Source organism: Ptychodera flava, chromosome 5, assembly GCF_041260155.1.
Source record: "Ptychodera flava strain L36383 chromosome 5, AS_Pfla_20210202, whole genome shotgun sequence".
In the NCBI taxonomy this organism is placed as follows: Eukaryota; Metazoa; Hemichordata; class Enteropneusta; family Ptychoderidae; genus Ptychodera; species Ptychodera flava.
The window spans coordinates 22,892,093-22,904,292 of record NC_091932.1 but is presented as its reverse complement, the minus strand read 5'-3'; the positions used below and the strand labels follow the sequence as shown (position 1 = coordinate 22,904,292).

At 39.6% G+C, this 12,200-nt stretch overlaps 1 protein-coding gene across 1 annotated transcript; it reads left to right on the top strand.

The window, feature by feature from the left end:
- The first annotated feature begins 3,646 nt into the window (after window positions 1–3,646).
- On the top strand, window positions 3,647–10,855 carry LOC139133288 (uncharacterized). The gene is made up of 5 exons (XM_070699817.1): window positions 3,647–3,869; window positions 6,211–6,930; window positions 7,349–7,450; window positions 8,850–9,119; window positions 9,779–10,855. The coding sequence occupies exons 2-5, from the start codon at window positions 6,303–6,305 to the stop codon at window positions 10,639–10,641; spliced, it is 1,863 nt and encodes a 620-aa protein (XP_070555918.1). The 5' UTR covers window positions 3,647–3,869; window positions 6,211–6,302; the 3' UTR covers window positions 10,642–10,855.
- Window positions 10,856–12,200: the final 1,345 nt, after the last annotated feature.

Here is a 12,200-nt window from a genome sequence, read left to right as displayed (position 1 = left end):
ACATGGAAGGCCATCTCCTGCAGTTAAGTTTAAGTGTGCTGTTTTGAAAAGTCACGTACCAATAGAAGTAAAAGTGCTTTCTCAATAAAGCCATAGTTCAAAAAAGCAAAAAATTGTTGTATTGTGTCGATTTGATAAATCTGTGATTGATATAAAGCAAAAGAATAAAGTTCTATCATAATATTTCATAGCGTACCTGGCTTTTTCAGTCAAGATTCATTTGTTCAGATAGCACAATTTCAGATTGAGCTATATGAATATGTAAATATGTAATGAATATGCAAATTTATGCTTTTGATGGCATGGAAGAACGATATTTAATTCACACAGCCGGAACTGATACATGGAGGATGCTGCTCTTTCAGTACAGAGCTCTACAGGAATGGTTCAACCTGATTAAATACACCGAGATCGAGAGAGGAGTCAGTCTTTTTGACCTTGGCCCTTCCATCATCAAGCCAAGGGAAGACCATAGAATGATTGCGATGAAGAAACCTATCTCTATATCGCAATGGTGTGAATATTTGAATGGTTTTGGTGTTGCAGTGTGCACTCTGTCTCTGTGAGCTCAGTATCTGATCATCACTGTGGTCGTAAATTGCCCACATGCTCACGTGTATTGAGATTACAATTTTCCATTCTTTTTCTCATCCATTATGAAGATCTCGAAGACATACACCATGTCCTTCCCAAGCCTCTGGTTCTGTTCACGATTTATGAAATTTCCGAGCATCCTGGAAAACACTGATAATTATTTCCAGAATTATTGGTGCATGATAAAAAGTGCAAACATCTCTCTCACTCTCTTTCTTCGAATTTTACCTTCAAGTCGAAGCTTAGACAGGGAGAGTCATCGTTCGAGGCAACATTTTATTGTTGATAAAAGTTGCACCAAGTTCTCAGATTTTGTAATCTATGACGCTCTACGCTGAAAAATGTGGTACGTACCATACGCAGTTGCAACACTAAAGTTTCTGTGTTGTAGGTTTTTTCCAGCTCAATTCCTGTAATACACGCGAGATTTCCTGTTTTTTGCAAGGTCCGCAAAACGGGGCGACTGTATCTTTGAATGTCGCAAAATAAAAGTAAAATAAATACCATTTTGCGGCATTGTCAAATTTTCCTCTGCCGGCCCGCACGCGCGCCACAGGTGCCCGGAGTTGCCGGTGTAAATGCATACTACACGGCACGGCAACTCCATGGACCTGTGGCGCATCGCGCCTAGCCGGGTATAAGCTTATCATATTGGCGATCAAATCCCCCTGTACCGGGATACGATTTGCGGTCAATCTACCCTGTCGCCCAGCCCGGGCGCCCAGCACTCCAGTGGAAAACATTGTAACCTAGGTGCAGAACTGTTCGCAAATGCCCTTCCACTACGTTTGAAAATTTTGGCCCCTCCTTTCCGTTCCTTGCCAACAGATACGGAGCCATGCGATTAGAAATCGCTAAACAGCATGTTTTTGCATGAACACTTTGTTTTCTGTCTCCGTACAGGTGGCCTGGTTTATAGTATTATTAGTATTATTAATGATACTGATAGAACTCAGTATCGTTAATAAGCTTAATAGGCCTACTGTGTCATGTGGTTCGTCAATCAAACCTTATTACCCATTTTGTAATTAAAGGGTAAATTGGTAAAAAACAGTAGATGCTGGTCTTGACCTGGCCATTATATATTTAGAGTATTGGCTGCACTTGAATTGGGTAGAGTATATTCATAAGTTCACATGTAAGCTTCGATCTTGGCAAGCGAAGATGGCCGTGTTCTGGTCTCGCATGCCAGACCTCGAACCTGAGTTTGCACTTGATTTTGCGTCACTGGCCCGGTGGTGTCACTGTCGGGGGAAATGGGTATCCATCCATGCGTGTTCCCAAAATCACGGGGAAGGAGGTGTTTTTATTCCCTATAACGGGTCCATGAAAGCGAGAAAAAGGGGTACTTTTCCTAAAAACCTGGCCTAAGGAAGGTTTGAAGTATCCCGGGAAATATATCTATCAGACACTCAAACTTCACCGAAGTTTCATTGTGCGTTTCCTATGCTTTGATCTTGTTTAAAACTGTGATTCGAAATCTAATGAATTTTATGAGTTTGACACTCCTGTTCCAAAGTTAACTAGTTTATTTCATACTCTGATGTGTTAATATATGTGAAAACAATATCATAATTCAGCATTGACCTGACTCTAATATTACGTCTCCCTCTCAGGCTCTCTTGGATTTGTAAAACCCGGGGTATTTTTGGTCGTATTTTCTCCCATATTTCTCAAAGTAAGGGTGTCTTTTTTGTTGAAATATCCCAGATTAGAGGTATCTTGAAATCTTGTAGAACGAGCATGGATGCCCGTGCTCTCTGAGAGTGTCACCACCGGGGTCACCGGCAAATCAAGGGCATCATGCCCGGGCCATGCGAGTCTAGTTGACCAGGTGCCCCTAAGTCACTCGAAACAGTAACAATTGCTATGTAGATTATTACTAAATGTATTATCAATGGCAATCGTTGACATATGAGAAGTGCCGATAATGGCCAGGCTAGGTGTTCCTTGAAATAAAAATACTATCAGTAGGTACATTTGTCCGTGTTTCCTACACAAAAATATGCAAAACCGAAAGCAATAATATATCGGTAGGCCTAATGATCATTGTAAAAAACGAGGTATCTATTTTAGTCTTCAATCCAAAGGGGTAGAATTCATTGTTGTGTAAGCAGAGCCTTTGCAAACCTGCATGATAGTGAAATTCTGTGAAGCCATTTTAAAAATGCCAACAAAGGAACTGTGTTCATCACATCGTTGTCTTGAAAATCAACAACTGTTATTTCTTAATTGTTTCGTCGACTTAATATTCTGCAGAAAAATTAAAAGGCGGGAAATTCTTGTCCGCCAACACGCTGACAAAGTGGCTGACGACGTTTACTTAAGATAGTATGCGGCAGAAAGTGAAAGACTTTAACTTCTACTCTAATTGTCCTCAATGAAACTTTCGACCATTCTCTTAATAAAATTCAGGGGTCACTGAGCAAAGTTTGGTACCAGAGAAACAAATTACCCATCTTTCACCGATATTTGAAATTCAAAATGGCGGACGCCCCGTGTTAACTCTATGGGGAAAAACATAATTCTCGATTTTCGAAACATTACGACAGTGATTAATTGTTCTCAGAACATCACCTGCTACTCTGAACCCGCTACAAGTGGTAGATCAGGAAAGAATTGTAAAATTTGAGAGTCCGAATAGCTGTCCCCGAGGCGCGTTCTACCTTGCCTTGGACGTCTCCAAAGGGGTAAGCCTAGCCGTCAGTCTGCAACAGGGGCAGGTGAAGTAACCAAAATATGTTTTTCGCGTTGATATGACTTAAATTTGTGCTAAACTGACATATTATGTTGATACAGTAATGTACGATTGCATCCGGAAGCAATCTTTCTCTCGTTGGATAAAAGAGAACGGCTTTTCCAAAATAAAACAGTTTTCCGGGTGAAAAGTGTATTGTTTATTAAACAGGCAGATGTATCTAAGAGACCGCAGAAGCCCGTGACATCTGAACACACGCCCTGACAACTTACAGCCAATCAACAACGGTCTAAATCGGAAACGATGATGTCACCGCGGCCGTGATTTACGGCTGGTGTGATGTAATGAGTGGGCATGACTTTTTCCGAGTATATCGGATTCTTATCTCTTTGCACACAGCGTCATACCAGGAAGTCCGGGCTATTCGTGTTTACACCAGAGCTTCGCTGTGGGCGTTCCAATATACAGGTACATCGGCCCTTACGTTATTCACAGTTATACTGTACAAGACTACTCTACAACGAAGTAATTTTTTCCACTACAGTTGAAGATCGTTTTCGCCTGGCAAGATTTATAGGTAGGTCTTCTGTTCAAAGTCCTCGTGCAAAGGGTATACCTGGTACCGGAGGTTAACGAATTATGTGTAAAGCCGCGTACAAATTTGTCCCGATGGCCTTACACGGCCTTTGGTGAAGGTCGTGCTCGGGCCTGTAACACAGTCATGCCCGAAAGGACTACCGGTACGTCTGTACACATGGTTTGTTCCTGTGGTACATTTCTCAGGCCATGGCCACGGTACTGGTAGCACCATATCGTCAACAAATATGTTCTACTGTTTGTACTTTGGTCTAGGCACTGTCTAGGGACAGCCTATAACTGAACTACCATCGCCTCTTCGGTCCGGTCGGCTGCAGGCTCTGCCGCTTGGGGTTATCTAAGGTACGCGGCGATTACATGTCTACAAAGAGATATTGGGAAACCGCACACAGAGTACATCGATTTTATCTACCACCACCATCGATTAATTCCGTAATCGATTTATTTCGAGCTTGAGGCACCCACGAGAGAAACATGGTTTTACCGTAATGCCCATCGATTTCTGTCCATGTGTTCAGTTAACTTCTTTCCGGTTTGAACCCGCAGCCTATTCCAATATCAAGCAGCCTACTTCCTTCCATACAGAAAGGACACAAATGTGATACTTGTATTGTCTTTCCAAGAGTCAACGACCATGAACCGCTTCTCTTTTAGACGGATCTGAGATGCGTAGCTTCGATGACATGCTTGAATAATCAATTTCTGTATTCAATCATTTTCTGACCAAATTTATACCCAACGGACAACCCAACTCTAATGGCCAAAAATACAGTTTTATTGATATCATTCCTATGTATTAACACTGATTTATAACATGTCGTCTTGTCGGTATCCCTAGTCTTATTTCGTTTTGATTTTTTGAACGCGGATGTCGACAGAACTCACCCAACATGATGGATAATGCGATACACAGTACAGCCGCGTTTGTATTTATTCAAGATCGGGTGTCATGTTAACCATTTACATTTTTTGGACACTGGCTTGATAGCAAGGTGCAAGCTGGGGTGATATGTTTGAGGGTGGTGTGCCAAAGTTCAAATGAATATAAAAATGTGTGTTTACGAAATTCACCAACATATTGTACTTTTCACGATAGCACATAAAAGTAAATACATGGCCATTTCTGCAAACAGCTGCATCGGTAACGAAGACGTGCTATAACGTCAAATACAAAGTGATACAGCATATGATAGAGACGGCCACTAAAGCTGTTCATTAAAAAACGTGCTCGCAATTGGTTTAGTAGCGGGAGGGCAGATAATTCTATCATTGGGCGTGGGTGTGAGCATGTCAGTGGACGAGAAGGAGAACAAAACTTTTTCGTTCAGTGGGCGGGCCCGAGGAAATAATTTGCAAAAATCTGCACTTGGGAAAATACGTCGACCTCGCCAGTCAAAGTTCATTGTGAACTATATTTTTTAAGCCCAAAGGAAATAAATGTCTTTATGAACCTGAAAGATAGCACACTTCTGTGGGAAGGACCAAATCATATGTTGAACTTTAGTTATGGGGAGTTCCTGTGGCGTGGAGACAGTAACTGAGGAGTTTGGGTTGGGTGGGAGGAAGAGGGGATACCTAAAATTCTTTTAAATATTCACTTTACACTTAAAAACACGGATATCGCCCTTTGTTGAAATTTGTCGAAATTTATTTATTTCTCCTGTCAAGATCATTGACGTATAGTAAAATTATGGTAAGGCAATTTAAAGAAAATTCTTTGTTTTCCGTCCTAGGATTTTTGCAAAACCTACCAGCCGCCAGCCAGGCAAAATCCGAGCACAGACAAAAAACATAAGTGTATTAACATAAGCAATTTTGTATTCGGTTTCTTTCGGAAAAATGATATTTTTCTTTGTAATAATTGTAACAATGTGTTTGTTTTCTTAATTTTCTCTGAAAACCTACCAGCACGCGGACGGCAAACAAAGAATTTTATATTAAGCGCCTAATAGATATACTGGTTTCTCTATCTTTTAAAACCATTGAAAAACCAATTATCCTGAAACTCATCGAAGCAAGTATATTAAATTCATTGTAAGGAATACATAGAACAAAACCACTTGACTATATATTTCACATGAAATCTCATTTCTAATTCTCACACACTAACTTAATTTTATTTTAGTTTATTTGAATCTGTGAGAAAAGACTTCATCTTTGCAGATAGAAAACCAAGTGTCTGTTTGTATATCTGTATATGTAGCTGTCCATCCACTGCGAAAAATTTAACGTGTTTTTTTTGATATTTGGTAAAGGGTGTTGTTGGTTGTAGAGTTACATATGTAGCCAGTAACTTGAATATATTTTTTGTTTTATGATAGGAGTAAAATAACAAGAAAACCATTTGAAAAGGATATTCTGCAACTACCAAATTCGTCTCTGATCTTGGCCGTCTCCTAGTGTCATCACCACGATGTCAGAAATTGACCTGCAGCGACAGTACAAGGGGACCCACATCTCAAATCTAACCAAGCGCTTTGAAGGTATGACGGGTTCACAAGGCCATCGCCAGCATCTAATGGCACCCCAGGCGCCGACCTTTAGAGACACAGCCGTGCAAACAGATACACCTGTACTAGACTCGCTGAACGGTTGTTGTTGTAGATGTCACGTGCACAGAACAACGATCCATGCTTCCTCACAAACAGAAAATCTCACAAACTTCATTAAATCCGAACCAGTGGTTCAGGCCAACTCACAATTCGAATCAGAGTCAAGTCTACATTTTTCAAGGAAGGATTTGCAAAATGAACAAACTCTAGACGTCCCACCAAGACAGTCCAGCAGTCCTTCAAAAGAAGAACAAACCACCACGTTGAAAGTTCCCGAACCAGATGGGCACTCTGATTCACACAGTGAAACTCACACCAGTGGCAGTGATAGTGACATTGAACCAGACTCAGACAGACCTTTGATCAGAAAGGGCAGTGTTGAGAAGGACTTGAAGAACTTTGTGCGAAGCAACAGGTTGAGCATGGACGTTATGATGTCAGAGAAAACATTCCAGAACTTCTACAAAAAGATGGAGTCTGAGATTATATGTAAGTTTGTAAAATTATGTGTGAGTCATGATTGCCAGCTTTTGCCAATTCAACAACCATATACAAGCATATATATCCAATGGTCTCTGCTAACCAGCCTCTATGAGTCTACTATGGTACAATGAAGAACTTGCTCAAACAAAAAGACACAGAAAACAGACATGATAAACATTATCACTTTTGTAAATTACATGTAACAGCAAGTTTAGAGTTTCTTTTGTCGTATTCGATTATTCGTTAAAGAGCCTAGGCTTTGCTTAGGCCTTGCAAATTTTGCTATCTTTAATATAAAAGAATTTAAACAGCCCCTGAACACCAAATGCATGCTGCTGTAATACCCTTATTTACCGTATTAAGTGAGTAATTTGTAAGAATAATGACAAAACATACGTTTCTTATCATCTCCTTAAATTCTCAGCGAGGATGACCTTACCGTTTGATACAATAATCGAGAGGCTCACCGGTGCCCTGCTAAATGAAAGTCAGAAAATACAGCACACTGTCTCACAGTGTAAGATTGGTAAGTATTCAATAAAACATCATAGCCTTCTCTGTAATGAGACTAGACCCTCAATGGACTGTGTACACTGGCACTCAAAGCAGATCGGAGTGCTCCGTCTTATAAAACGCAACTCGGGGACAGACATTCGGACTCAAAAACTTTTACAATTTTTTTCTGATCTACCACTTGTGGGGCTTCATTTTAAAGCTCTTGGTGTAAGGAAACTTTTCACTAGCTTAGTTTTTCGAAATTTGAAAATTTTTATTTCTCAATAGAGTTAGAACAGGGATGGCGGCCATTTTGAATTTCAAATATCGGCAATCTTGTGTTATTTGTTTCTCTAGTACCAAAATTTGCATGGTGACCCCGATTTTTATTTTTGATTTCGAAAGAGAATGATTGAAGGATTCAATATGAAAGTTTTAGCAAATTTTTAAGTCTTTCACTTTTGAGGTGCATACTGCCGTAAAGAAACGTCAACTATAGTCTTTTGTTCACTGCCAAAGCATGAAATCTTGATATTCCTGTCTGCAAAATTTGCCTGTAAATATTGTTCAAGTATCCAACTCTGATAATAACTACTTATTGTCAATAGAGAGTGTTCATGCATCTCAACTCATACACTATACAGCGACTGTTATAGATCAGGGTAGAGAAGTGAAAGTTACTGTGGTACAGGCATTTAGCTTTGTGCAAAGTTTTCCAATATTCCACAAATCAGACCTGCTTGTACTTTGTTCCTCAGGATTTTGATTCACTTTCTATCTGCAATCATACTAATTCTGATTTTAAAGTGGGTAGATTGAAGGTACAATCTTCTATTATATATTTTCAGTCAATTTTGAAATTCATTTTTTTTTTCATTTTTGATTACCCATATCCCAAGATTGATTGGTCCAAATTTAGATAACTGTAACGGTAGCTATTATTTATTTTATTCCAAGAATAAAATTGGCAGATTCATTGTATCTTTCATTACTGAATAACCATTTAAATTTCCACATCAACATATCAATATTTTTTTATCAACACAGTCAATCACCACGATATTAATTAAGTCTTACATAGAGGTTTAAGGAAGGGTTGATCAGTTAGCAAGTATCCATATGCAAGAATAAAAGAAACTGATCTAAAACCAATGCTGACCAACCATAATAAAAATAAGACAATTTTAACTATTCGATATGATGATTTATAATTAACGGCCTTTGTATACATGAGCTGATGTCATTTTAGGCAGGTTTTGAAGGGGGGGGTGACCGTATAACATTTTCCGATAAATTTTTGAAGATATCATTTAATTTCATCTTTCAATCTTCACCACAATGGCCATTGCAAACTGACAAACAAACAAACAAACAAACAAACGAGAATGAAAGAGAATGGAAAATTAATTGCATGCAATTCTGTATTCTAGGACCCACCCATGTACATGGAGACATGCACCTCCAGATAGGGGACCACAATGAAATGGTCATTGGGAAAATAGAAGAACGGGATTCAGAGCAGGAAGAGGCGGAAGATGTCATCATCGAACGTGGTTGTGGAGGGAAACCGATGGAAAATGAGGAGACCACAACACCAGCAGTCAAGACCTCAGAATCTGATGAAAGCATCATCATCACCTCCGGGCACACATTACATGAGACACGTGACAAATCATCAACCAATCAAAGTAATAATTCAGGTAGGTCCGCATTTAGAGATAGATACACATGCATTGCCGCGAGCCGTTTGGTTTGGTTGGATCACAATCGCAGGTTACAAACCATACGCTGGTGTACTTCCCCAATTTTTTTTCTCATCGAGAAATTCACCATAAGGGTGTTTGATAAGGTTTCATACGAATTCTCCCATGATATGCTCCTTTTTCAGCAACATCACAATGTAACACAGAAGCAGTTTTATAATACTGACGGAACGAAAATGTGTCACTTTCTTCCCTGATTTCAAAGTAGTAATCCCCCAATTTTTTAGCATCATAAGGTGGCCTCCATTTTTTTATTTAAATTTTCAAAAACTTTATAAAGTATCAATAAGATTTACATTTATATAGAGAACTTTTCAAAATCTCCTTAAAATCTTATGAATGGTGTATAACAATTAAAAAAGATATCAAAAGCACTAATGCCATTATTTACGATGTGTACTATCTCGCCAATCACATTTTGCTTCTCAGGAAAAATGCCCAAAATGTTGTTATTAAAGTAAATGCTTTTATTGCGTATAGTGCTGTAGGACACCATAGAATCTTACCTGTATTATCTCCTGACCATACGTCAGACACCGGTCATATGCATATGATGCATACATTTTAAAAAATTTTTGGCAATGCCCTTTTTGCAGAAGTTCCACACCACCTTGGAAACCAACAAAGTTATGAAAAGTCAGAAAGACACAGAAACCTGATAAATGCTATCAGAAACGATGACATATTCACGATGACCGAACTCTTGAAGACGGAAGATGGCATGGATATGATAGACGGTTTAAACCTACTGCACCTTGTTGCAGTGCACAACCGATACAAGTTGGTTGCACCCCTCTACGCCGTCTGCGATTACGAGGCATTGTACGTAATGAGAGTGGGCTCACAGTCAAGGCTGTACAGCGGCATGACGGCGGTTGAAATCGCAGACAAGTTCCAACACAAGGCGACGTCGAACATGATCGAAGTTCACAATATCTTTACGCAGAGTTTAAGTCGGTTGCACCTGGCGGCCAGGAAGGGAGATCTCCAATCAATGTCTGCCCTATGTGCGAACACCAGAAAAGTGGACGTACCGGGCGTTTACGGGAACACACCGGTGTATACAGCCTGCGTGAGTGGTAAACTTGAAGCAGTCAAGATGCTCATCCAGCATGGAGCCGACGTTACAAAACTGAATGACTGGGGTGATACGCTCTTGCACAGGGCAGCGCGTTGGGGGCAGTACGATGTGGTGGAATTTCTACTCAGGACAACTCTCAGAAGGGACATCAACCGAAAGAATCACAACGGCTGGACGGCACTGCACATGGCCGTGTTTTACGGTAGCGCGTCTGTGGTCAGACTCCTGTTGCAGAACAGAGCTAAAGCAGACACCACTGACGTGAGGAGAGTGAGCCCCCTGGACACAGCAATCGAAGAACGCCACAGAGAAATCGCCAAAATACTTCGAGGAGAGGGGTTGAAGCCCAGACTTCCAAAACGACACAGGAGAAAGTGATAAGGCAGGATATTTGCTCAGTCATATCTGTGCAAGCACCGCCATCTTAAACTATGAAACACTGTACAGTGTTTTCAAAAGGTATAATTGACGTCATACGAGCAAAAGAGATAAACATATTTAATAATCAATTGCTAATCATAATGACAATATTAGAGTGTGGCTTATCAACCTATAGGAATAGCATGTGACGTAACTTCAAAACACTGAGGTCTCTTTTTGTAAATATGTCATTGTTTGTAGTTTCGAATCTGTAGAAGATCCGTATAGAGTTTCTTGTGTCAGAGATGATACAAAATGCTGGATGTGCTTAGAGGTCTGGTTGCCATGTAGAATCCTCTCTATACGACTTGATCTACTAAATACTATGAGTCTGATAGTTCATCCGAGCTAAGATACATGTTTGAAACAAGGTCATTCAGTGCCTTGTCCTTATCCCAAAGAGATAAACGTATCATACGTTTACACCACAGTCCCTCGTGGGCTATTCAGCTCTGGGACTATTCGCCCCATTTTTTCTCGCTTATGTACACTCGTCTATGGGGCGAATAGTCCCACAGCTGAATAGCCCATGAGGGACTGTGTTTACACAAAGCAATTTAGTTGAAATCATTTTTTGTTAAATAATATTTAAACGACTTTACAGGGACTCGAGCATTTTCCTGTCACTGCTATCCATGATCGGAGCTTACCATGTACACTGCCGTGATTCACGTTCAATAGTTGGGTAAAAGGAGTGGACGAGATAAACCAATGTCTTCAATGGCTATTTCCAACTTTTTTGATAAACATTAATTTTTCAGGGTTTTTTTCTGAAAACAGAATATTACTTATTTATATTTGATACTGTGATTCATGTAACACAACGATTTGATAATTGATGTCGAGTAACGGATATTTGACACCATTATCAGATAATATCATCGGATAACTGATATTTGACACAATGGTCTATATACACACACCATTATCAGATAACTGATATTTGACACCGTGATCTGTATAATGTTATGATAGGATAACTGTTATTAACTGTCATTTGACGCCATGGCGCCATTCGCTCATTGAATTTGGTAAAGTTCAATATTTCAGCCAGAAACCGACCAAACAAATGATACCTTACAAAAGTTTGTTTATCAAGGCAACGATTACAGCTAGACCTTTCTTCATAATAAACTTTTCCATCTTCTATCGTACTCTTTTATTGCCTGAAACTGTTGTGGTATTTGGCCTTTAACAGTTCATCATCTGGTTGGCAAGGTTTATTTTGAAATGTGTGTTGTGCGCCCCTTTATTTTTTTATCATGACTTATTTATGTGAACCAAGCGAACAAGATATCGATAATAAAGAGACAATTCTTTTTTGGGTTATATAACGTTTTTTAAATAATCTTTAACAGTCATCCTGAGGTTTGATACCTCACTTACATACTCTCCATCTTGATTGTCAAAGATTATATCCGTGTTTTTGCAATGCAAGTGTGTAGCTTTGTTTTCTTGAAGTGTGCCACAAGTTGAAGATATATGTAGACACAAATAAACTGCACCACTCAAATGCA

Coding starts and splice junctions, on each gene's coding strand:
- LOC139133288 (XM_070699817.1), top strand. CDS start 6,303: ATGTCAGAAATTGACCTGCAGCGACAGTACAAGGGGACCCACATCTCA. Junction 6,931..7,348: donor GATGGAGTCTGAGATTATAT/GTAAGTTTGTAA, acceptor TTAAATTCTCAG/CGAGGATGACCTTACCGTTT. Junction 7,451..8,849: donor TGTCTCACAGTGTAAGATTG/GTAAGTATTCAA, acceptor TCTGTATTCTAG/GACCCACCCATGTACATGGA.